The sequence below is a fragment of the Syngnathus scovelli genome, chromosome 6, assembly GCF_024217435.2.
Source record: "Syngnathus scovelli strain Florida chromosome 6, RoL_Ssco_1.2, whole genome shotgun sequence".
NCBI lineage: Eukaryota > Metazoa > Chordata > Actinopteri > Syngnathiformes > Syngnathidae > Syngnathus > Syngnathus scovelli.
Genome location: NC_090852.1, coordinates 3,402,841 through 3,427,233, shown reverse-complemented (window position 1 = coordinate 3,427,233; position 24,393 = coordinate 3,402,841). Strand labels below are relative to the sequence as shown.

Sequence of the window (24,393 nt, the reverse complement as noted above, 5' to 3'; positions counted from 1 at the left end):
GATAGCACAAGTATATATCCAATCATAACAGTGGAGGCGTTACCACACTCCACCGGAAGCAACCTCACAGTTGAGGCTTTATTTAGAAATGAACAATCTGCTTTATTTTGAAATGAAACGCATCTCTTCCTGTATCGACAGCGGAGGCGGCTCTGCAGTGGAGAGTCCACGGGAACTAACCTCACGGTGAGTCCTCCAGCCAGCGACTCTTGTGCAAAGGGCAGAAGAAGAAAACCGAATTTCAGGAACGTAATGTTTACAACAGGCAGTATATGTTATGTCTTCTGAGCTGATATTTTCCAAGGTAGGTTTTACTACGAGATACGAACGTCAGTGTTTACGAAGACATTTAGTCACTGACAACGCATGAAATGATCAAATGGAACCGTCGGCTTTTTTATTTTAAATGTAGGTGAGGATAAGCGGTTCAGATAATGGATGGATGAATTTATTACGCCTATATTAATACAGATATCGTACCATACGATTCTAACGTTGTTGTAAATACTATCCCACAGATAATGATGTACCTGAACGAGATCAGTGAACGAAAGTTCGTCAACTTGCCCATATTTTGGGCGAACATGATGAACTTAAGAGTATTTGTGTCTTTTCTTTTGGAACGCCCTCAACATTGTGTCTGTAAATGGCTGTGAACCACAATTTACTTTAGTTCAAAACTGCCAAGTTTCTTTTGACTAGCGTAAAAAAGAAAAATGTCCTGCATGTTCCGGGGATAAATGGCCGGAGGCTACTTGGCAATATAATAATAATAATTAATAATAATAATAATAATATATGTAATAATAGTAAATATATATCTGTCTGTTTGCCTGCCTCTCTCTCTCTCTCTCTCTCTCTCCCCCTTCCTCTCTCTCCCTCTCTCTCTCCCTCTCTCTGTCTCTCTCTCTGTCTCACCTGTCTCTCTCTCTATCTCTCTGTCTCTGTCTCTCCCCCCTTCTCTCTCTCTGTCTCTGTCTCTCTCCCCCTCTCTCCCCCCCTCTCTCTCTCTCCCTCTCTCTCTCTCCCTCTCTCTGTCTCTCTCTCTGTCTCACTCTCTCTGTCTCTCTCTCTGTCTCTGTCTCTCTCTCTCTCTCTCTCTCTCTCTCTCTCTCTTTTCTCCATCAAGCAAAAAATGTGAACAGACTGTCTGTTGCCAAGATCTGGGAGGTAATTACGTATTGGTAAGTGTAGTCACAGTAATAAAAGAGTTATAATCTACACAGAAATATAAGGCGGCATTTCCTCCTATCTGAGTCAATCTAAACGTAAAAGATTTTTTTAATGGTGTATGGCAGCACTATAGGAAAAATTGAAGTTCAAGTAATTTACATTAAACAGATCACAGATTTGTGGCTTTGTTCATTAAAGATCATTGGATTCTTCAGCGATTTTGACGCCGATTGGCTTGTGACAAACATGACATCTCGTCATGTGATACAAGCCATATGTGTACATTTATAATCGAGGCTTCAAAGTACACATATCATGGAAAATTCACTTTTTTTGTTTTTAAATTCATTTTTTTGTGTATTTGGAGTCTCCAAGAGTGTAGAAAAGTGTAATATATCCCTCCAGGTGCTGCAGAGATACTTTTAATGGAAAACTGAACGGAGTAAAAAATAGATCCCAAACAGATCATCAAAGTATCTTTGCAGCACCTGGAGGGATAGATTACGCTTATACACTCCTGGAGACTCCAAATACAGTCAAACCTCGGTTTTCGAATGTCCCGGTTCTCGAACAAATCGGAATTCCAACAAAAAATTTGAGTTTTTTTTGCTTCGGTTGTCGAACAAAATTCGAAGGTCGAACCTCGCGAGATGAGCCAAAAATACCAGAGAAAACCCGACCGCGCTAATGCCGACTGACTCCGTTCATTGTTATTGTATTTCGTTACCTTGAGGATTGTATTAACCCCTAATCATGCCTCCAAAGAAAGCAAGTGGGAGCAGTAAAGCCATCCTAAAACACAAAGACGCTCTTAAAGCAATGCGACAGTGAGCGCCCGGCGCGCTGCGGTTGCGCGATCGGACCAAATTAAGCTCCCTGCGCACTGAGGTCCACTAAAATTTTGGAAAGTACATCAGGACTTTAAAAATATTTTCTAAATTTCAGCGATGGCTCTGTCACAATAATGCGACCAGCGCGGTGCAGTTGCGCGGTCGGTGGCGCGTAACGGTTGCGCGGTCGGCGGTGCGGTGCAGTTGCGCGATCGGACAAAAATGTGCAAATGAAAAAAATGCTTAAAAAAAAGCGTTTTTTTTTTTAGTCTTGGAACGGATTAAATTTTTTTCCATTATTTGTAATGGGAAAAATAGATTCAGAATTCGACCGATTGATTTCTCGAACCGCCCTCTGGAACAGATTGTGGTCGAAAACCAAGGTTTGACTGTGCACAATAAAATGAATATCAAAGCAGATAAAGTAGATTTTCCATGAGATGTCTCTGTGCAAGAAACCATCACAGTAAAGTAACTATGCATCAATGCCCGTGCTCGGTGGTGTACTGCCTGCATCGTCCGTGAGAGTTTTAAGGGAAAAATAATTTCCCTTCATCTTACAATGGCCAGGGTGGTCTGACTCAACCATCAATCTATTTCAGACTTATTGTTTTGGTCCAATTTTAACTCCATCCGCTGTGTCGTTCTGTTTTAGTTAAAGCAAAGCTAACCGGCGCTTGTGCTATCTGTTTTTTGCGATAATATTTTGTAATGCATGTCACATTATTCTATTTGGCTGCATTTAATGTCATCCATTAGTACTGACAATAACATTTGCACCGTTATCATCAAGCAAACTTGTTCATTTGATTGCTAATGACACAGCGTAACATTGCTCTGAGTGTTTGTGTTTGAGTGAGTGTGTGTGTGTCTCTGCTTTTTAGCCCACTCCCAGAATTTGCAACACAACCTGTTGCTCTTTAAACTGGATCCTGGTTAGCAAGGTGCTTGTGCATTTGTATCCTTACCTTTGAGACAGAGCGACGGGTTGATGTTGATGTTCATGTGGCTGAACGTCACGTCGCGTAGGTCAAGCCAAATTGTCCACTCTTTTTGAAACACTCGGCACTCAGTGTCTACCTTGCTTTTCCTTGGGCCACTCATTTAATGGAAGGATTCCAGGGGAAGGTGTCAGGAGCGGTTGTGGTGCAGCATGGAGCAGGACGACCAAGTGCAGCTTGGACCAGGGTTTATTGAAGCAACTCAAAATACAGACTGACATGACTTAGCAAAACAAAATGACTTCCCAACGAAAACATTCTTGACCCCGACAGGAACCAAAAAGACATGAAGACGACACGACAGCAACCAAAACCAGCAGCAACCAATACCAATGATCCGACAGGGAGTGAGGGGCAGACAGGACTTTTATACACGACAGGTAACGAGAGGCAGGTGGGAACAATCACAGTGATCATGGGCACACAGGAGGGGAGGGGCGAGCACACAGACAGAAACCAAGACAACAGACACATAGTGGAGCAGTTGGGGGCGAGACGTGACAGAAGGTTTGTGGGTGGCTTTAGCGTAAAACTATATCTGAGAGCTCAGCGTGTGAATTACAAGAATGCTGACGTCACAGCCCATGCTCTAAATTCGGCACTGATAGAAATAGAGCGCGAGTGCGGCGTGTCCGTACTACTGAGTACGTACATGCACTTGTGAGTGTGCGCACCGAGCTTTCTGACACGGCTTCCGGTAGTAAATGCGCAGGCGAGCGGTTCCCCATCTACTGGGGAAACACAGTTATTGCATGCAAAATGACCCCCAAAAAATGTTTAATAATACAATTTATTCAGGGTTGGTGGGCCGGATTAAACGGCCCCCGTGGGCCAGATGTGGCCCGCGGGCCGTAGTTTGCCCATGTCTGCCATACGTGGACTTCAGTGAAAATGTAAATAAAATGGAACCCTTCCAGATTTCAATTGAATATACAGTAGTCCCTCGTTTATTGCTGATAATTGGTTCCTCGACCACCCGCAATTGGTGAAAATCCGCGATGTAAAGAAAATATATTGTTACAATATCCATAAATTACTTTTATAAACCTTTATTGTATTTCTAAAAAGTGAATTGTACTTTGAAATGTTTTTTGTATTTTTAAACAGTTTTGTAAACATTTTAGTCAAACTGAGTTTCATAATAAATCTTTTTATTTAAATAAATAAGAAAATAAAGGAAATAAATAGCAGTAAATATATTGTTACAATATCTGCATAAGACTTTTATGAACCTTTATTGTAGTTTTATATGCGTTGTTTTTTAAACACTTTTTTGTATTTTTAAAAATTTTTGTAAAAATGTTAAAGTCAAACTGAATCCATCCAGCCATTTTCTGTACCGCTTTGTCCCCATGGGGGTCGCGGGCATGCTGGAGCCTATCCCAGCGGTCATCGGGCAGTAGGCGGGGGACACCCAGAACCGGTTGCCAGGTACACAGAAACAAACAACAATCCACACTGGTACTCACACATAGGGGCAATTTGGAGTGCTCAGTCGGCCTACCAAACATGTTTTTGGGATGTGGGAGGAAGCCGGAGTGCCCGGAGAAAACCCACGCGGGCACGGGGAGAACATGCAAACTCAACACAGAGAGTGTTGGAGGTGTAGACTTTCAGAAATAAATAATAAACTAAATTAGAGTAAATATATTGTTATAATATCCACACAAGACTTTTATGAAACTTTTTTGAAGCGTCTGGCTCCTCTCTGCTCTTGGATGCTCGCTGGCTGACACGTTATTGTATTTTAAACACTTTTTAAAACATTTTAAAGTGTAAAGGTGTCACGGCTCCGCTCTACTCTTGCCGTGCTGGAGCCCAGCGTCAGGGCATCAGCCCAAGACGTTTATAATTTTATTTTTTAACACTTTATTGTAGTTTTAAACATTTACACATTTTAAAGTGTAAACGTGTCACGGCTCCACTCTACTCTTGATGCGCCCCGGCAGCCCAGCGTGAGGGCATCCAAGGCAAGCCCCGCGCTATTAGTGCTCATTGGCGTGTCCCGTCTGTTTCTGCACTGCGGTGCATTTTTCCTTCGTGCGCGGGTGTCATGTCTCCGCTCTCGCCCTGCTGGCCGGCTCACGCGCCCTCCGCTAGACCTCTGAAGCGCGCGTCGCCAATACGGAACTGCTAACCGTCAGTGTTCACCGTTTTGTCTGCTTTGACACGAACACCTGCCACCTCATTCTTTTTTGCCTGACCTGCTGTGTAACGAGATGCCTGCGCGACGCAAGCTCGCTGACTTGCTCGTCAGCTTGCCCCATTTTCCTGCAATTCTATTAATGACACACAAATTTGATGCGCAATTTGTTTTCACGGACCACATAAAATGATGTGGCGGGCCGTATCTGGCCCCCGGGCCTTGAGTTTGACACCTGTACTCTAAGCCAATCATCGGTAAGGATACAGATCAACATGTTCCCATTGGTCTCCTACCGGCCAATAGTATGCTGTAAAGTTATGAGCAGACCCCACGCTCTTAAGTACTCCGCAAAAAGCCGCAATGCACCGAATATAGCCGCAATATTTGTTTTCATAAAAACCCGCGATGTACTGAGGCCGCGATAAATGAACCGCAAAGTAGCTTGGGATGACTATATAATGATATATGAACAATTGAACTTACAAAAAGCCCCAGAAAGCGTTATGTTTGCTTACCTTGGTGACTTGGTGAAAGAAAACAGACAAACGTGAAAGAAACGTCACTCTTGCTGTGGATTATCAATTTCAGCATTTCATGACAGGAAGAGTTTCCGATGTAATATAATTTCAAGTTTTTGTTTTTGCTTTTACGGTTTTGGCAACCAAAACAACAAGGTTACATTTTTCTACATTAAAGTAGCGCTGTTGACTACTGGCTTCCTTCTTTTTAGAGATGCATGATATATATTGGACCGATAATGTATCGGTCGATATTTGGAACATGACATCATTTCCCGTTGGTTAGATAATGCAAAACAGGTTGATATTTAGGCCGATATTGAAAGCCGCATCAAACACACTAATGTTCAACTGGTCTCCTTGACTCTAAAATCAATTTGTCCGTCCGTCCATCCATCCATCCATCCATCCATCCATCCATCCATCCATCCATCCATCCATCCATCCATCCATCCATCCATCCATCCATCCATCCATCCATCCATCCATCCATCCATCCATCCATCCATCCATCCATCCATCCATCCATCCATCCATCCATTCATCCATCCATCCATCCATCCATCCATCCATCCATCGTGTACTGCGAGGATCCCGTTCGTGCTGGAGCCTATCTCAGCTGAGTATTAGGCGGAGTACACCCTGAACTGGATGCCAGCCAATCGCAGGACACACAAGCATTCACACTCACAATCACAAAAGGACAATTAAGAGCGTGTAATTAACCTACCATGTATGTCTTTGGGATGTGGGAGGAAATTGTAGTACCCAAAGGAAACCCACTTAGGCACAAGGAGAACGTGCAAATTCCTTACAGGAAGGCAGAGCCGGAATCAAACCCCACAGCGCTGAACAATATTCAGAAATTAATTATAAAAAAATTACGAGCGCAGGGTCCTATGCGCTTAAATGAAAGTTGTAGCTGAGGCTCCCTCAATGGTTACCCCGCCCACGAGACTTGGCACCACCTCGGGGGTCTGCTTCAAGGGCCGCTGGAGTGCTGGGATGCAGGAGAGTGATAACTTTTCCTTTTTAGCTGTACTTTTACTTATGTACCTTTGTTGCTGGGTACTGGGTCTGGCAGCCGGCGTCGTAAGTGGCAAAGAGAACATAGACAAAAGCAGGACAGCTGAGCTTTGCACAATTTTAACATACCAGACGAGCAAGCCAAACAAGCAGGACCTCTGTGGATTTTTGGTGGGGCTGGTAGGTACCGAAGGCAACGTATAAAGAAAAGCGAGACAGGTGAGCCGAGCTGGAACTCGGCTACTTGCTAACAGTGGCTACTAGCTATGTGCCATCTTGGTTACGGCACTGTACAGTACCTACTGTACTCCTACTAATACAGACTGGCCACGAATCGTTCAAGTGCAGCTGTGATGAGTTAAATATTAAATCTTTTTTTTTTTTTTTTTTCAAAGTTATGGGGAAATGTAAGTTTTTCAATGACAGGTTGGAGGAAGCTGTATTCAAAGACTGGCTTAGGGCAGTTATTGGTAACAACCAAGAGGCTTATTGCCATGTCTGTAAAAAACAACAACATTAATATCACGTAGTTGGGGCTGAATGCTGTCAGGTCGCACATGGAATCTAACCCAAGCCAACAGTTAAAGATGTGCCGACAGGGTGGGCAGGTTAACATTTCAATGTTTTGCAGTAACAGGGCGGCTATACTACCACAAACCTCCACCACTCCCGAGCGAGCCACTGCCAGCGATAGTGTTATCAGCACCACGAGTACAATGTCAGACGGCGGAAGCTTATGCTTCCCTTCAGTGTTGACCAAACACCACTCATTTATCTCCAATGAGGGCAAGCGAGGCAAGGAAAGCTATCCCATGATATGTTTAATGACTCAAAAATAGCAAAAAGCTTTGTGTGCAACAAGGGCAAGACCGGCGACATAATCAAGTTTGATTTAGCGCCATACTTCAAATAAAAGCTAGTTACGAGTGTCAACAAAGTTTGTCCTCATGTTTGATGAAAGTGGGTTTTCTCCGGGCGCTCCGGTTTCCTCCTGCATCCCAAAAACATGCTTGGTAGGATGATTGAGCACTCCAAATGACCCCTTGGTGTAAGTGCGAGTACGAATGATTGGTCGTCTCTGTGTGCCCTGCGATTGGCTGGCAATCAGTTCAGGGTGTCCCCGGCCTACTGCTCGATGACTGCTGGGCTCCAGCACGCCCGCGACCCCCGTAGGGACAAGCGGTATATAAAATGGATAGATGGATGGACGAATGGATGTACCGATGGAATAATAATTACAATTAGACTTAAACTCAACTTTATTTATATATTTATTTATAAGGATAGGCTCCAGCATGCCCGCAACCCCCGTGAGAACAAGCGGTACAGAAAATGGATGGATGGATGGATGGATGGATGGATGGATGGATGGATGGATGGATGGATGGATGGATGGATGGATGGATGGATGGATAATAACGAGAGCTGCGAGCAGCTGTAAAGAGCCCTTGCAGCCCTGGCAACATTGGGATACCGGCACATTGGAATTGGAATTTTTTGAAAATGAAGTACATCAGATTAAGAGATACTGTAATTTCCAGACGATAAGACACACCTGAATATAAGATGCACCAGCTAAATTTGAGGGAAAATCCTGTTTTGTTCATATACAGTCAAAACTCGGTTTTCGACCACAATCCGTTCTAGAAGGCAGTTCGAGAAGTGAATCGTTCGAATTCCGAATCAGTTTTTCCCATTACAAATAATGGAAAATGTTTTAATCCGTTCCAAGACAAAAAACCCCGCCTTTTTTAAGCATTTTTTCATTTGCGCATTTTTGTCCGATCGCGCAACTGCACTGCACCTCTGAACGCACCTCCGAACGCACAACGGTAGCGCGCCGCCGACCGCCCAACTGCACCACGCTGGTCGCATTATTGTGACAGAGCCGTCGCTGAAATTTAGAAAATATTTTTAAAGTCCTGATGTACTTTCCAAAATTTAAGTGGACCTCAGTGCGCAGGGAGCTTAATTTGGTCCGATCGCGCAACCGCAGTGCACCGCATTGCTTTAAGAGCGTCTTTGTGTTTTAGGATGGCTTTACTCCTCCCACTTGCTTTCTTTGGAGGCATGATTAGGGGTTAATACAATCCTCAAAGTAACGAAAATACAATAACAATGAACGGAGTCAGTCGGCATCCGGGCCGCGCGGTCGGGTTTTCTCAGGTCCTTTCGGCTCATCTCGCGAGGTTCGACCTCCGAATTTTTGTTCAACAACCGAAGCAAAAAAATCTCAAATTTTTCATTGGAATTCCGATTTGTTCGAGAACCGGGATGTTCGAAAACCGAGGTTTGACTGTATAAGCCGCACCGGACTTTGAAGCCTACGTCTCACGTTAATAAATTCTTCTGTTTTACATTTTACTCATTCAGTTGTGGTCTGTATAAAGTGGAACAGCGATGCTTTTGTCTGAATTCCTCATTTTGATAGCATGACATGTCCTTCTTTTATACTTTTTCTGAGGTGTGGCTCAGAGCAAGTCGTTTTGGTGTGGTCTCTTTAAATGCAAATGAGATACTTCCCACCCCACTCCCTCCAGAACCCAAGATGTGCACCTCCCTTTCCGGTCGACATATTTGTAGTTTTTTAGCCAAGGTAGCGTTTTCTTGCGCCGCAAACTTTTTGATTGATTAAAAGATATCAACGGCAGAAGACTTGTCTATACATACATAACATGTAACAAAATAAATCCCCTCACAATATTTATGAACATGTCTTGTAAACAAGCACTGCAGTCAAGTTAACTAGTAAGATAATGCTAGCCTTAGCGAGAAGCTAACGAATGCATTTAACACATTATTGTGTTCCCAAGAATAATACAGCACCTTCGAGGCAATTCATCTGATACAACTACTGTAATTTTCGGACTGTAAGTCGCGTTTTTTTTCATAGTTTGGGTGGGGGGGGCGACTTATATGTGAATTTTTTCAAAACTCCCCCCCCCCCAAAAAAAAAAGTGAAACCGTGATAAACGAACCGCGATGTAGCAAGGGATTACTGTAATTTGAATTTCAAGTGACGTCAGCAGCGCGGCGTGGCGCGGCGGTTGTTTACAAAAAGGACAAAGATTGATCACGGGACGACGAAGATGACGAAGGGCCCCACATACTACCGGCATCATTAGCGGCTTTTTTTCTAAGTGACACGGAGGACGAAGCGGTTGAAGGATTTAAGGATTTAGAGTGACACAGAAGGTTTGAAAAACTATTATGGCTTTTACGCATGCCCGGTCCTACTCTACGGAGCTGTCTTTCACCTCCGTGGATAGAAGTCGGGGGCCGGCGCCCGGCCGGGTGGCTGTCCGGGGACGGTGGATGGGGCTCGGTCATGGCTTTTACGCACGCCCGGTCCTATTCTATGGATCTCTCTTCCACCTCCGTGGCTGGAAGTCCACGCCGCCACACGCCTGGAAGTTTGTTTTGTTAAATAAAGAGCCGTTTACCAAACCCACGTCTTTCCTTGTATTTTGTTAACGCTACAATATAGTTATATACTAGATCTGTGGAATAACAACGAGGCTGATGTCAGGGTGCACGCGCGACGTTGTTGACGAAGGACGAGGAATTTGATCGATCGATTTAATGATTTAGAGTCCACAGATGGTTTGATAATATTATTACTTATATAATAGTTATTTGATATCTAATTTATATATCGTTATATGGGCCAGTGGAATATTTTGAAGTGCAAGCGCTGTCAGCGGCGCGCACCCATTGTTGACAAAGGACGATCGATGGATTTAATGAATTGGAGTGACACAGATGGTTTTATAAACGTGTTATTTACTATGTAATAGTTTTTTTTAATAACTCTGAATGTTACGTCAGGCCCGTTCTCAGCTCTTCGTTTGTGTTTATGTCACGTTAGCATACCTATCGTTTAGCCTGTTGTTGCTCGTTCATGTCTGTTCTTAGTGTTTGTCGAATAAATTTCCCCCCAAAATGCGACTTATACTCCGGAGCGACTTATATATGTTTTTTTTCACGTTATTGTGCATTTTATGGCTAATGCGACCTATATTCCGGAGCGACTTTTAGTCCAAAAATTACGGTACTCAAAATACACCCACAAGAAGTGAAAACAGAGCGCAAAACTCTAAAATTAGCTGAAAGACTGACGCTAATGCTATGAAAACGAGTGCATAGACACGCGTTATTATTAAAGTGAAATACAGCTTGTTATATTTGTCATCTCAAGCTTACCGGTTTACCGTGTCTGTTGTTTCCGTAGATTGGAGGAATTGAACCATCAAGTCTTTCGGCGAATCCTTCTCTATACTGACAAAAGATTTCTGAAATACTCATCTTTGAACAAGCAGGACTTTGCCCACAGACGTGGGAACACTGCTTTATAAATTAAATTTGACCAGACACTTCTTAAAGGTTCTGATGCTGGGGGGCGGTGCAATGAATTGTGTGGATTGATGCATCCAACAACGGAACATTTTGATCTCTCCACTTCGGCATCCTTGAGTTTTTTGGACTACAAAAGTCTCTCAGAGTAATAAAAATGGCGGATTTGAGAAACCGTTTGGCCACACCCATAACCTTGTTTGGTAGTCCCTCCCCAACGGATGTGATGTAATAGAAAATGGAGAAAACTGAACGAAGGAAAAAAATATTCCCCTAACAGATTGTACAAGTATCTCTGCAGCACCTGGAGAGATAGAGGACACTTTTATACAATCTTGAGGACTCCAAGTACACATTAAAATGAATATAAAAGCAAAGAAAGTGGATTTTCCATGATACGTCTGGTGTCGGTGTTCCTTCGCAGGTGTTTTAAATGAATTATCTTAAATTCTATTACCTGTATTGTATGTACTTTTACGGTATCATAAAAATCATGACAAATGTATAGATAAGTTGCACCGGACTATAAACTGCAGGGTTCAAAGTTTGTGCAAAAAGTAGTGCCTTATAGTCCAGAAATTACGGTACTTTGATAAAATGTAACCTCAATAGTAGGCCAAAAGTGAAGCAAAATCTAGAAATCTGATTCTTGTTGAGTTTAAAGTAGGGCTCCAGAGACTTTTTGTAGGTCTTGGGCTGTTAGGAACATGTACATATGTCTCCAATTTATTTTAGATTTTGGTGAACCTTTCAACAGGGGTTCCTTCGTTAAAAAATTGTAGAAAACACAAATCAGCCATATTTTAAAAGGTTTTAACATCATGAGGGCCTCTTCCAAGCAAATATTAAGTAGAGCTAGTTGACCCGTTCGGCGATAAACTTCAAAGAATAATGTTTATTTCCTGTAGCCAGTAAGTGGCACTACCACTACGATGAAAAAATTGTCCTTTGTACTTCCACCCACTCCATTTGAACCTGTAAAATATTTTAGATCTATAACCGATGATTTTTTCCTCCTTTTCCATAAATTTAAACATTTTCTTTAAAACTTGAATCATGCTGCATTTTTGTATCAGCAGGGCCATTGGAGATCCATCAGCTATTGAAAACCTAGTAAACCATGAAGAAGAAAAGTAGATGCCTAAAGTCATCCAAAGTGTCACAACAGAGTAGGAGAGTACGTGAAGGGAATATACTTTGTTTAAGTCGAAGGCAAACTCAGAGAAGCATCTATGTGACTCCAACAACATCTGACCAACTTCATGGAGATGACACAACAGATTCTACCTACACTTTGACTGACAAGGAAAAGCATTCAGATGTCAAGTCAAAATCCCCCAGTGAGTGTCTGGTTGATTTAGCTGTTTACAGCATGTTCAAAAACAATTAAATGTAAAGTTCAAGTAGCTGCTGATGCCAAATATACATTGTGATTGGAAGTGTTGGCAGTGAATAATTTTAAATTATAGGACACTTGGGCCATGTTTTAGAATGAAACGCTTCACTGAACATGATATGAATTTTCACCATAATTTGTCAATTGATGCTATATTTCATCCCAAAAGGACTCCCCACTGCCGTCTGCAGATTGTGCCATGGAAAGTTTTCTCCACAGAGTCTGCTGCATGCCTTCAACAAATGGCCTCAGGATTTTCCCAATATTGTTAATGACGAAGCGTATGCTGTTGGCCAGTCACCCTCTTTATTTCATCTCGACTTCCAGCAACTGGTTGGAGTGCAGTTGGACCCTGACCCTCGATTATCGGAATTTGTTTGCAAGAAATGTCATCACAAGTTCTATAAGTGCCACAATATTTTGTTCAGGTTTTTGCAGATGGTTAATCTCTTGCCTGCTGGCGGAGACAATTCTAAAATCAGGTGAATCTTTGAGAAGATTACAATATTTGTTGTGAACATTTAGTTTTTACTTTGATGGGTATATTAAGTTTCAGTGTACAATAAATATTCCTATTTTTTTCAGGCCTAATCCAATGTTTGCAGACTTTTTAAACAATGGGTCAACAAGTAAGAAAAATCATCATCGACACTTTGTCATTATTAGAACCTCAGTTACTTACTTATACTACAATCTCAAACACTTTTGTTATAATTTCTCTTTCATCCAGGTTCATCATTCTTTTCTTCAAACGCCGCATGCCTTCACAACCTTGTGTCATGGGCTCATCATCATGGAGAGGCTTGCAAATCTTGCCCTGACCTGAAGGGGGTGCTTGAGGGCCAGTGCTGGGGCTCGGTCAAAACAGTGTGGTGTTGTGCTGATGGGCACAGCTACTCTATGGACACACAGACCACCTCAGCCAGGTTTGGTTATGTGCTCAATTCAGGAGAGCGTGGAAACGGTGTAAGAAATATTGCAGGGGGGGTGGACTGTGACGAAAGGAGCACAGCAGTTGGAGTAATCTGTCAGGCTCAGCAAAGTTCACCAGCAGTCTCTCCACTGATTCAAAGTTCTGCACTTGCTGACTGGACTTGCAGCGCTGAAGGTACAGTTACAATTTAACCCATCATTCCAAGTTTAACATCTTTCAATGAAATTTCCAGCATTATTCCTAACAGCCCAACTTTTCAACCAATATAATGTACTGTAGTAACCATTTGGAAATATTTTTCACCACAATTTTGTCCATTAAAAATACCAGTACTTTTGTGATTGACACCACCACAATGGATATGAAGCAAACATAATGATTCAAGTAGGGCTATCACTATCGAATATTTTTTAGATTAATTAATTCCATCGATTCAATGGATAAAATTTTGTTTTGCGTTTGCGTGTATTACAATTTTATAGATTATTTATTAGTGTGTATTCATTTAGTATTTTTGTGAATAAAAAAAACGCAATATCCCACCGGCAGTTTCTTGCTGGGACAATTTTTTCAGCCCCGGAGTTTCAAATCCCACCGGCCCAATGGCAGGCACACAGAATAATAGAATAATACTTCTATTATCCCGACCGCTATGTCACTTGACTCCACTATTTAAGTGCTGACAATGGGTGACTATAACAGAAAATAAAAGATAATAATATATATATATATGATAAAAATAAAAAAATATGATAAAACACATAACTAAGATAGTCAGTAGGCTACTGTAGCATTTGAATTATGTTTTATGTTGCAACATTAATATTATTTTGCATTACTAAAACGATATGCAGTATATTTATGTTCTAAAATGCAAGTTAAATAGCTAGCAGAGCATCCAAGCCTGATATTAGCAAACTAATTAGCCCGTGTTGTGCCCTAAGCCCCTAACCTGGGCTCTTTACCATTTTCATCTTCAGTTGGTGTTAGGTTCAATATCAGAAAAAGGATCAGCAGACAAAACCAGTGAGGCAGAATGTTGAGTCTTTTCTCGCGAGGAGTGCATTCAGACTTACAGCAGTCCCGAAATACACTAAAGGTCTGATTGCACTCCTCACTCTTTTATTTAGGAATGCCCTACCCACAATGTGAGACTAGCCCCTGAGGTGGGGGGAAGCGTGGGCTTTGTCTCATGAGAAAAGAAACGAGATTCTATAAACAAAAAGAAGTCATAGACAAGATGTCATGAGAATCGAAAAGAGTGCAAGGACAAAATGCTATGTGAAATAAGAAGTCACGGACAAGACACCATGAGCAAAGAGTGCAAGTACAAAATGCCCTGTGCAGACATCAACAAAATAGTTTGAGCTATCAACAGCTTTCTTGGATTCCCAGAGATGTAGAAGGTCAGGAAGCTCCAGACAGCATCGTATGACTTGTTGTGGTCTAGTGGACGTCTGCAAGGCGAAACAGCAAGCATTCTGTGCAATAATTTTATTAATAAGTACTCATTAGGGAACGCATGATATCTAACAGTTGGTCTTCTTAAAATCATATTTGTGAATTTTGCACACTTGGCAGCATCATCCTGTAAAGTCTTCCTTTTTTTGTATCCGAGCTTTTTCAGCCCCACCAGGCTTTTTTCTGTCCAACGTTTAATTTACTGGCTACACCTCTTCCATACACCAAGCGTCATCCAGGCATGAAGCTAAATTGGATTCTATCAACTTCAATGAGTGCGGGGGGAGGGGCGTTTGAACATGCAATGGTATACCCCAACGTTAGGCACATAAGAGAGAACTGCGATGCAAAAAACGTGTTCTATGACATTGTGTGGTGGATTTTCTTGAATAAAAAAAATATGCAACTTAATTGGGTGGTAGCCTATAAATGAGGGCCCAGCTCCACCCCCATATTGAAGAGTCTTCCCTTCAACTAGCGTCATCGAGGCGCACAAGCTAAATTGGACTGGGTGCGTGGGGGTTTGAACACGTAAAGGTATCTCCCAACTTTAGACACGGGGAAGAGAACTGCGATGCAAAAGGGGTGTTGTAGGTCGTAATATGGTGAAATTGAAAATGGACTGAATTAAAATCATGAAATAAACTTAAGTAACTTGTAGCCTGTAAAATGATGACCCCCACCGGCCCCACATTGGAGCGGCCCTCCGGGAAACGTCCTGACTCCTGATTAGCCAGCACACCATTGCACACAGGAGACATTGATGTACTTGCCAACTTTTGAAAGTGATTCAGTTACTGGTTCAGTTGTTGGTTTCCAAAGTAAAAGCAAATCTCTACTCAATATTCTATTTAAATATGCGGTTTTCTTCTAAATTAATAGAAAGTAAGGAAACTCAACTGGGGCGGCTCGGTGGCGCACTGGGTAGCACGTCCGCCTCACAGTTAGGAGGGTGCGGGTTCGATTCCACCTCCGGCCCTCCGGGTGCGGAGTTTGCATGTTCTCCCCGAGCCCGCGTGGGTTTTCTCCGGGCACTCCGGTTTCCTCCCACATCCCAAAAACATGCTTGGTAGGCCGATTGATCACTCCAAATTGTCCCTAGGTGTGAGTGCGAGTGCGAATGGTTGTTTGTCTCTGTGTGCCCTGCGATTGGCTGGCAACCGGTTCAGGGTGTCCCCCGCCTACTGCCCGATGACAGCTGGGATAGGCTCCAGCACGCCCGCGACCCCCGTGGGGACTAAGCGGTTCAGAAAATGGATGGATGGATGGATGAAACTCAACTGAATATATTTTATAACATTCACATATACAATTATAAAGAACACAGAAAAACTATACTGCAATAATGGGAAAAAGTCATTTTCCAAGAATTCACTGTATATGGCTGCTTGTGATGATCATTGGGACTTTATCCACTGACAGTTGTTTTCTTTTACTTGGACTTTGGTGTCATGCATCCATTCTGACCAACCTTTAAGTCATAAACTCCACTTTTTCTTTAGTAACTCCATGTATCTTCTCTTCATCTGTTTGTATTCCTAAAGTACATTGATTATAACTTTGTCTCAAAAATTTGCAGTTTCTCCTGTTGAGGAGCAGCAAAAGGAGAAGCACGCTGATAGTGATCTATCTGACAGGTGTGTTCCAATTTCCCTCATTGTTATCACTATTTATATTTAGAATAGAAATGGGGTTGCAGAAACAGTGCCCGGTATAACATACCGTTTGGGCAAACTATACGACTTGAAAATACTCTCACAAGCATGTGTCACTGATAATTACTGACAGTAATTTTCTGATAAAATAATTTAAAGGCGACATTGGCGAATTTAATCATGAGTGTGATTGCGTCACTTGACAATGGCAGATCTTAGGACAGCCAATTCATGGTGGTTACCAATACTATGTTATTTAATCCCACTGTCAAGTCAAGTTTATTTATATAGCCCTAAATCACAAGCAGTCTCACAAGCGAAAACACAAACTCCCGCCGAATCGGCCACTACAAGTTAATTAAAGGCCATATCATAGAAATGTGTCTTTAAACATGTCTTAAATGTTTCTACTGAGGTAGCAGTTCTAATATCCATTGGTAGGGCATTCCAAAGCTCTGGAGCCCGAATAGAAAATGCTCTAGACATTGTTTGGGCCCTCGGACTAGCGTTTTGCGAACGGAGGTTACGAGATGGAACGTAAGGAACAACTAGGTCGACGAGATATGAAGGCGCTAAGCCATGCAACGATTTATAGGTTAATAGAAGAACCTTTAAGTCACATCTTAAATGGACTGGGAGCCAATGTAAGTTGGCTAATATTGGGGTAATGTGATAACATTTTCTTGTCCGTGAGAGCACCCTTGCAGCATTTTGTACTAACTGTAGACGTTTGATGCTGGACTTAGGAACACCAGAGAATAATGCGTCACAGTAGTCCAGGCGTGATGTAATAAACGCATGTATAATAGTTTCCGCATCACCGGTCGAGAGGATCGGACGAATCTTAGCAATATTACGAAGGTGAAAAAACGCAATTCTGGTTATATTCTTAATGTGCTTTTGAAAGGAGAGCATTTGGTCAAATATTACCCTGAGATTAGTTACAGTATCGCTCTGAGTGATAGTACGGTTATCTATAGTTATAGTGGTTTTCTTAAATAAGTGTTGATAACTAGCTGGACCAATTATCAACATTTCAGTTTTTTCTGGGTTAACGCGAAGGAAATTGAGAGACATCCATTGCTTGATCTCTGCAAGGCACGCCTCAAGATTACAACAGTCCGGCGGATCTGTCATCGATAACGGCATATATAATTGAGTCTCATCCGCGAAACATTGAAAACTAATATTATATTTACGTATTATGTCACCAAGCGGAATCATATAAATATTAAATAGAATTGGTCCGAGTACCGATCCCTGTGGGCTACCACATGTAACATTATAGAGCTCAGAGGATGCATTGCCATGGACCACTCGGTGCGTCCTGTCTGATATATAGGAATAGAACCGCCCAGTGCTGACCCTGAAATACCAACACAGCTTTTAAGACGCTCTAATAAAAGCACTGTTAAAGGATTCCTCTCAAACACAATGTTTGAAATTGGCAAATAGTAAAATATTGTCTTTGTTTAATTTCCAACTATTGATATACAAGCAAAGCAAAATTTATATTGACCACCACGGTTTGACACTGAGTAGGCTCAGGAATGTTTTTTTCCTAGTGCACATACAGATATACAAATAATATAGCCTGTTATTACTATTATTACTTGTTTACATAGTTGTCCCACAAATGTAAATATCTGACTAAGATAATCTACGTAAACATCAGTGCCTGAATAGGGCTTTGAGGTGCCCGCTATAGGTGGTCCATGACTCAGCTCCATACAACAGGGTAAGGAGGACAACAGCCATGTAGACCAGAAGCTTGGTTTGGGCCTTTAAATCCCGGTCTTCAAAGACTCGCACTAGCTCCACTCGCACAGCTCAGGTGATGGTTGATGTTAGGGTTGACAAATTATCTTGATCGTATGATTATGTTGGAATGTAGACTAGAATTATTAACTTTGTTTAAACCTTTCACCTTTCCTTGACTCTGGGAAGTTTAACCATTCAGTTGTTGAAACTTTCCAAATGGTGTGGAAACATTCTTGCTTAGTTAGTCATCTAAAATGCTCCACTAGTTTCTGTTTACATTAGATCGTAAACCAGCCCCTGCTCTGATCTCACCTGACGCCGGGGGTTCACCAAACCTGTCACCCCCACCTTGCTTTCTCTCAATAAATACTCTCTTGCAAGAATCCAAAGTCAGACTTCGTTCGAACATTGCTGTATGCACAGTGACAAATGATTATGCCCAAAGGGCATACAGTCTCCCGTGTGGTTCTCGCAAATAAGTTAGAGTGAGCACCACTCTAACAGTTGATCTCTGAGTCTATGTCAGCTTTTGATGAAAGAAGGCTGGCAAGGTAGAGGAAGTGGTCAACGGTTTCAAGCGGGGTGTTGTCCACTTTTATGGTGGGTTAGGTAGATGGTTGGTTGGGTGGAGGTTGATGTAGGACCTGGGTCTTTGTGATGTTCAATGTTAGACCCAGGGTTCTGTATGCCTTAGCAAATGCATTCAGGATGCCCTGGAGGTCCTCGGCAGAGTGTGCTGCGATGGCATTGTCATCAGCATATTGGCGCTCCATGATGGTGGTGTTGGAGACCTTGCTCTTGGCTTTGAACCTGAGCAGGTTGAAGAGCCTGCCATCAGTCATGTAAACAATTGGGATCCCCTGAGGCAGCTCCTCGCCAATAAGGTGGAGTATTGCAGCTATGAAGACTGCGAACAGAGTTGGTGCAATGATGCATCCCTGTTGCACACCAGTTTCGACTGTGAAGGGCTTGGATGTGGTACAGGAGCTCTGGTCCACCTTCTCTTAGGATCCCTGCTGGGATCCCATCTGGACCGGTGGCCTTGTTGTTCCTAAGGCTCCTGATGGTATCTTGAACCTCTGTCATGGTGGGAGGTTCCCCCATGTCTTCTCTGATGGGACTCTTGGGGATGTGGCTGATAAAGTCTGGGTCTGTTATGCTGTTACGGTTGAGGAGTTCCTGGAAGTGATCCTTCCACCGTGTGTTGATGGACTCATTGTCCTTCAGCAGCTCCTGCACGTCCTTCGACCGCAAGGGATTCAGGCCAAGGTAGCTTGGGCCATAAACAGCCTTGGTAGCGCTGAAAAAGCCTCTGGTATCACCAGAGTCTGCCAGTTTCTGGATTTCCAGAGCCCTTTCTGTCCACCAGGAGTTCTTGAGTTCCCTCACACGGCTCTGGACTTCCGCCTTAGCTCTGGAGTGAGCCGCTCTTTTGATCGGGCATGTTGTCATTTTGCCAGGCATGAAAGGCTTTCCTTTTATTGGAGATGAGCTGTTCTATCACACTGTCGTTGTCATCAAACCAGTCCTGATGTTTTTTGGACTGCATTATAAAGTGCACTGTGGTTTTTTTTGAGTAAATTATAAGCTTTTAAGTGCGCCCTATAGTGCAGAAAATACGGTACTACAGATGGAGTATTTGCTTTGAGGATTCTGATGATGAAGTACAGAGAGGGTCAGAAGGAGCTGCATTGTGTCTTTGTAGATCTGGAGAAAGCATATGACGGTGCCCAATGAGGAACTGTGGTATTGTATGAGGAAGTCTGGAGTGGCAGAAATGTGAGAGTGGTACAGGATATGTACGAAAGTTTCAGGACAGGAGTGATATGTGCTGTAGGAGTTCAAGGTGGAGGTGGACTGCATCAAGGATCAGCTCTGAGCCCCTTCTTGTTTGCAATGGTGATGGACAGGCAGACAGATGAGGTCAGACAGGAATCTCCATGGACCATGATGTTCACAGATGACATTGTGATCTGTAGTGAGAGTAGGGAGCTGGTGGAAGGAAATCTAGAGAGGAGGAGATATACCCTGGAAAGGAGGGTAATGAAGATTAGCCGAAAGAAGACAGAATACATACATGTGTGTAAATAGGAGGGATCCAAGTGGAATGGTGAGGCTAGAGGGAGTAGAGATCCAGAAGGTAGAGGATTTTAAGTACTTAGGGTCAACAGTCCAGAGCAACGGAGAGTGTGGAAAAGAGGTGAAGAAGCGCTTCCAAGCAGGGTGGAACGGGTGGAAAAAAGTGTCAGGGGTGATGTGTGATAAAAGCGTATCAGGAAAAATGAAGGGAATGGTGTACAAGGCAGTGGTGAGACCAGCTGTGTGGTTTAGAGACAGTGGCACTGGGAAAAGGGTCTCTGATGTTTGCTGCGAATGGTTGAAAAAAAACACCACGTTGAACGTTCAAAGACCTAACGGCAACCTGGAAAAGTCTGGGATCATGGTTTCAAATGTACCATATGCTGCACACTGAACCAAACAGGGCGTCAAAGGCCAACAAACACACCTTACCTGAGGCAAGCGTATAAAAAGGTACAACTAAACTTTCCCAAGGACTACCTGGACAAACCACAAGCCTTTGTGGAAAATGTTTTCTGGACGAACTAAACAAAAATGATGGCGATTTATACCAATGTATGCAAAAATTGAATGGATGCAGAAAACGAAGGGGTGCTAATACCAATACTTAGACTTAGAGTTAGACTCAACTTTATTAATCCCTTGGGATTACTCCTTCAGGGAAATTCAGGCCCCAGCAGTATCCATACCACAGAGCGGGTATACAAAAGACACACAGATGGCATGAGCGCAACTCAATAGGCCCTCATAAGGCTGCCATACAACGGCGCCACAAGAAAGCCAGAAAGTGTGAAAGATAAAAGCCATCAAAGCAAAGCAAAGCAAAAAGACAAAAGAAAAAAGTAACAGTGCCCAACCGGCACCCCTCAATATCAGAAAACACCCCAAAACACACAAAATAGCCTCCACGGGGTCCACAGACAGGTGTAAGGGTAGTCCAGTTCAACGGCACCCAATGGACCGTGGTCGTGAATCGGTGAAAACATCACAAAGCAGGCAAACGTGTGAGCAGCGTCCTGGGCACCCAGTCGGGGCACGTGCAGATGGTCACCACGGGGCTAGCACGGCGAAGGTCGCTGGTTCTGACGAGCATGAGGGAGCACAGGGGTCGCGGCTGCAAGGCAAGGGACCCGGTCAGCATCAGCCGGATAAGCAGGAAGCCCTCGTAGAGGTACGCCGGTCTCGACCGATGTGTGCAGCCATCCCGGTCCCAGGGAAGAAAAAAAAAAAAAAAAGAAAATCACATCCAAAGCGATACCGAGGTGCGGTAGAAGGCACCAGCATCGCCGAATGGACAAAAAGACAGAAAGAAAAAGGAGAAAAGAAGGAAATAAAGAGAAAAAGAGAGACACTGCTGGGAGGCTGCCACTCACGTCGGCGCCATACTACAGCGCTCAGTGAAGAGGCTCTCTGCACGCCGCTGGCTGCATTCCAATTCCATTCCCGATAACTAACTGCAGGACAACCCCTGGAGGTCGGCTTACTGGAAAGATTGGGAGCACCAGACTTCTAGCGAGGAGGCTGACCCTTCTGCTCTATGTGGCTATTTAAAGCACCTCCTTTTCAGACAGGGAGCTGAGGGCGTAGGGCAGAAGGATAATGTAAGAACCCTTACAGATTTTATGTAATTGATTGAACGATTTATGAACAATTCAGTTCACATAAATCGGAACACGTCGTGTGTGCGTATGTTAGTGACAGTTTTTCAGGTTTATGAGGTTGAAATGGGCTTAAGTAGAGGTGTCCACATGCATTTTGAGGCTGTTTGATTCCTGTTATTTTGACATTACAAACAATATCTGTACAATGATTTCCAATGGGGAAATTGTGATCGGTTGATTCAGTGACGTCATCAATCAAGACATGAAGGGAGGGGGGCGCCATATTCCTCATTAAAAGTGGATGTTTCTGAAGGCATTCGTTGTTTCATTATTTTTCCAAAGTTAATGGATAAATTAGAAAATGCTAACTTTTTTTAATTTTCTTGATTAAAAAATACATTAACTGGGATGGTTAGTGAAAAATGGACTATCGTAACTTTTGTGTCACTTTAATGAGGTTTACTTTAATTGAAGTAGTTTCATTTCTGTTTGAGCTTGACTCAAACCCCCTTCCTTCTTCCAGCTGAAGAAGAAAACACCCACAACCTTCTTGCAGACAGAACCTGCATGTGTTACACAAGGATCTTTGGCACTTTCTTTCTGAAAGAACACAATATATTTACCACAAAATGGTTAAGTCAAACTAAATCAAATTAGTCGCGAATATAATGAATCGTCATTTTATTGTATTTTTAAACACTTTATAAACATTTTTAAGTTAATCTGACTTTTAGAAACATTCTTCAGGGCTTCACTAAAACTCACAAGGTCACAAAAAACTACTGTAAATGTGTCACGGGGGGGAGGGAATGACATGCCAGCTCTGCCGAACCCCTGAAGCCGACTCACCGAACCCCTAGGGTTCAATCGAACCCAGGTTAAGAACCACTGATTTAACGTGTGCACTGGAGCCTCGATTTAACGGTCTGATAAGGGGAGAGAGGTCTGAGTGCTGATGTCTGTTAAATTGAAAATTGACATTTTGTGTCAATACTTCTCAAGAGGTTACAATCTTTTTTTACTTGAAACTGACTGGAGACAGAATGTCAGGAGGTAAATCCACTTCTTTTTGCAGACCAACTGGGCCCAACAAGCAACAACAAATTCCAAATACCTCTGAGGATCGTAAAGTGAAAAAGAAACCTGGACCTAAACCTGGCTGGAAGAACAAGTTCAAACCCAAAGGGTAACCGCATTGCATGTCTTACGATTTCTTAAATACACACACACACACACACACACACACACACACACACACACACACACACACACACACACACACACACACACACACACACACGCACGCACACACACACACACACACACACGCGCGCACACACACATGCAAGCATGCACGCGCGCGCGCACACACACACACATGCACACACACACACACACACACACGCACACGCACACACTTGTTTTAAGGAGTTGAAAGTGAAATTCTAATAGGTCTTATGGACAAACCTCCATTACTATTGTTGGATTTGGTCCACAATTTGGGAAGCGCACTATTCGCGCCTCACGACAAAAGCCAGAGCCAATCACCTGTTATCCAATTTACTCACCGCATGTTCATTTTCTTTTTCAGTTTTAGGAAAATACTAAGACACCGAAACAAAATTAGACTTACACAGGTTGGTTGAGTTCAATCACAATTTTTGTTAAGAAAGCTCTGTTTTCAGGAAAGATACAATACAGCGCTGGGCCTTTCGTGCGACAATGGTCAAGAGCAGAAAGTCTTCATTCAGAAAAGGCAGCGTTCAAGGTTCTTTGGTTAGCTTATATTCAGTTGCACATGCTGGTGTGGGCCGAGTTTGATGGGTGATGAGTCTATGGGGGTGGGGGAAGTTCGCAGGAGAGTTGGGAGTGGGTGCTGGTTCGGTGAGAGCTGGTTCCGTGGGGTTGGGTGCTGATTATGGGCGATTCGATGTGTGTGGGGGCTGTTGTTTTCCTTCTCGTCTTTCGGCCTTGGCGATCACCTTTGGCCGGGTTCTTGGTTTTCCTCCTGCCGCTCTTCCTCTGGCACCTCTACCGGTTTTAGCTCCAATTGTCCTTCCTGTAAACATTCTCCTCCATTCTTGTACATACACCCACCTTACCCACTGTCGCACCTCGTCCATTCATCATCCTTCCCATTTTGTCATTTTGTACAGACTTATGTGAAGTTTTGGGTGTGACATCATCAATTCGTTAATGTTCCCTGACTATGCAATTTTCTTACTCCCCACTTGCCATGCATTTGTTTGTTTGTTCTTTTGACACTCCATGTACTTGCTTACCGTATTTTTAGGACTGTTAGTCGCGTTTTTCTTCCTACTTGACTTATACTCAGGAGCGACTTATATGTGATATTTTTCACAAATTTTTACTTGATCATTAACACTACTCACTTACTAGTATAGTTGATCACTTCACATGTTATTTTCACTTCAAACCGCATGAGGGCGCACTATGGC

General features: G+C 43.0%; 2 protein-coding genes across 16 annotated transcripts in view; one reads left to right on the top strand and one right to left on the bottom strand.

Moving 5' to 3' along the window:
• The first annotated feature begins 106 nt into the window (after positions 1-106).
• Positions 107-24,393, top strand: part of znf276 (zinc finger protein 276) — a 93,212-nt gene continuing 68,925 nt past the window's right edge. For 6 of the 15 annotated variants that reach the window (XR_007482393.2, XR_007482396.2, XR_007482394.2 and 3 more), the window contains exons 1-7: positions 155-304; positions 12,124-12,387; positions 12,613-12,925; positions 13,029-13,072; positions 13,174-13,551; positions 16,418-16,475; positions 23,010-23,120. Coding sequence is in view for 10 of the 15 variants with exons in the window: in XM_049724511.2 (XP_049580468.1) it covers positions 12,168-12,387; positions 12,613-12,925; positions 13,029-13,072; positions 13,174-13,551; positions 16,418-16,475; positions 23,010-23,120 (1,124 nt within the window). In the remaining 5 variants the exon portion in view is untranslated. Of the gene's footprint in view, positions 305-1,129; positions 1,185-12,123; positions 12,388-12,612; positions 12,926-13,028; positions 13,073-13,173; positions 13,552-16,417; positions 16,476-23,009; positions 23,121-24,393 lie in introns of all 15 variants that reach the window. The other 9 variants (XR_007482397.2, XM_049724497.2, XM_049724501.2 and 6 more) reach the window with 8 other exon arrangements.
• On the bottom strand, positions 16,790-19,706 carry LOC137840370 (uncharacterized). The gene is made up of 3 exons (XM_068651090.1): positions 19,204-19,706; positions 18,899-19,082; positions 16,790-17,753 (listed from the first exon to the last, which is right to left on the bottom strand). The coding sequence occupies exons 1-3, from the start codon at positions 19,704-19,706 to the stop codon at positions 16,848-16,850; spliced, it is 1,593 nt and encodes a 530-aa protein (XP_068507191.1). The 3' UTR covers positions 16,790-16,847.

Excerpts from the sequence above, each read along its gene's own strand:
- LOC137840370 (XM_068651090.1), bottom strand. The coding sequence starts at position 19,706 with ATGACAACATGCCCGATCAAAAGAGCGGCTCACTCCAGAGCTAAGGCG. Across the intron at positions 19,083-19,203 it reads GCCCTTCACAGTCGAAACTG|GCTCTTCAACCTGCTCAGGT; the intron begins GTGTGCAACAGG and ends GACTGATGGCAG. Across the intron at positions 17,754-18,898 it reads TGAACATCACAAAGACCCAG|GGATCGGTACTCGGACCAAT; the intron begins GTCCTACATCAA and ends GGTAGCCCACAG.